The sequence below is a fragment of the Eptatretus burgeri genome, chromosome 9, assembly GCF_056783735.1.
Source record: "Eptatretus burgeri isolate ZD-2024b chromosome 9, Ebu_testis_v1, whole genome shotgun sequence".
NCBI classification, from domain to species: domain Eukaryota; kingdom Metazoa; phylum Chordata; class Myxini; order Myxiniformes; family Myxinidae; genus Eptatretus; species Eptatretus burgeri.
The window spans coordinates 76,430,911-76,432,713 of record NC_140969.1 but is presented as its reverse complement, the minus strand read 5'-3'; the positions used below and the strand labels follow the sequence as shown (position 1 = coordinate 76,432,713).

General features: G+C 42.7%; 1 protein-coding gene across 5 annotated transcripts in view; it reads left to right on the top strand.

Moving 5' to 3' along the window:
• TRNAU1AP (tRNA selenocysteine 1 associated protein 1) overlaps positions 1-963 on the top strand; it is a 111,401-nt gene extending 110,438 nt beyond the window's left edge. For 2 of the 5 annotated variants that reach the window (XM_085895716.1, XM_085895715.1), the window contains exons 9-10: positions 48-81; positions 530-963. In XM_085895716.1, coding sequence (XP_085751842.1) covers positions 48-81; positions 530-672 — 177 coding nt within the window. In that variant the 3' untranslated portion in view covers positions 673-963. Of the gene's footprint in view, positions 1-47; positions 417-529 lie in introns of those variants that run through there. The other 3 variants (XM_085895720.1, XM_085895719.1, XM_085895717.1) reach the window with 2 other exon arrangements.
• Positions 964-1,803: the final 840 nt, after the last annotated feature.

Here is a 1,803-nt window from a genome sequence, read left to right as displayed (position 1 = left end):
TTTTTCTTTGGGCTGCGGACTGCATGTAGCATTATTACCTTTTTCAGAGTTTTGAAGACTTGGGAGAAGATGCTTTGGAAGGTCAGTGTAAGAGTCGCCAGTACATTACGCTGATGCTCTAGTCTGGAGAACAGCAAGTAGAGACAAAGCTAGAATTTCCCCCCCCCCCCAACACATTATGCTTAAATCTTTTTTTTTTTTTTCTTTTTTCTTTAACTGAGATACAATTGTTCACCTAGATCAGTGTGCCATATTCATCAACATTCATTCCCTCTTTACGACCTACATTATTTTCATTTATTCCCCCAGTCTTGCCCCTTCCCATTTTCTGCTCCATCTAAAATCTAATGAGGCCCCCTGTCCACACACGTATGCAAATATACATGCACATGCATACCCAGCCAGCTTCTGTCTTACCTGAGTGTTCCCCTGCACTGACCGATGTACCCTTCACCCTTGGGCCTGGACACTCCTACCATCCATGGCTGCATGTGGGACACCGATGGTGGTGTGATACATGCTCCTGCAGACCCTGATCCCAAACTGGACGTGGATGAGGCCAACAGGGAGCTGATGGAGCAGGGAGAAGAGATGTACGAAGCTCTCATGAACTGCCATTGGCAGCCACTGGATTACACCGCTCCGGAGATGTTCGCCGTGGTGAGCCCATGAGCATGGATCCTCAGCCAATGTCCTTCCCTCCTGGCCTGCTTGGCGTGCAAGGAGTGGGAACCAGATTGAGGATGTGAAATGGGCTATAAAGTGTGTGTGCTTGCCATCTCTGTGTTCTTCTTTGTAATCTGGGTATTTTATCTGGAGGATTTGGAATGTTTTGCATTTGGTGAACTTTCTTTTTTCTTTTCAAGGGAAGCTTCGAGGCTGCTTTTGGTTTGTTTTGTTTTTGTTTGTTTGTTTGTTTGTTTGTTTTTGCCTCATTTTCCTTTTCGGTTAAATTTTCCTTTTTCCTAACTTGTGTAAGCTCTGTTTTCTGACCTCTATTCCTTTGCAATATCTAATCTTTCAAAATGTCTGCACATATTGTAGACACTGAATTCCAGAGCCTGCCTTAAAATATACAGGGGAGATTGATTTTTCTTCTGTACCAAGTATAAGATGTACAGAACTTGGTACTACATCTCCTGTGGTATCTCTGGGAAATAATTTGGAGCTACTTTGGCCTGTGGGGGTTTTTTTTTGGTCTTGAATACATGCAAATGCCACATGTATAGAGCATTTGAAATGTACAGTCAGTTTGGCATGCGATGGGAACTAAAACTTATCATAAAGCGTCTTATGTTTGCTTCACAGAGCTTGTTGATTAAACCTCTCTCTTTTTTGAATAGTATATGTCCGTCTCATTCTCAAGCAGCCTTTTCATTATCTGGTTTCTTATGAAGAGATGAAAAATTGTAAGTGCAGGTTGTTTATTTGCTGTTTTTGAACTGAAAAGTTTCTTGCCGCAATGCCAGCAGTGAATTGCCCAGCAGGATGTCCACTGCCCGAGGTTAATACGGCATATTTTTGCAAGCATGAAAGTTGGTTATACTTTTGAGGTCATCTCCCTTGTTAAGAAAATACTTGGGGGGCAATCTTTGCATTATTTCTGCAATAAACGGGGAATTAGAATTGAGAAAGAGAGTAGCAGGGGAAGTGCAGAAAAATAAAAAGTAGGAGAGTGGGGAAGGAGCTTCATTTGAGAGGGAAGGGGAGGTTTACAGGCATCTGCGTGAGCGGAGTCGACTTAACAAAATTCATTTTCCCTCATGCAAAATCCAAGTCGTACCAACAGTCAGATGATGATGG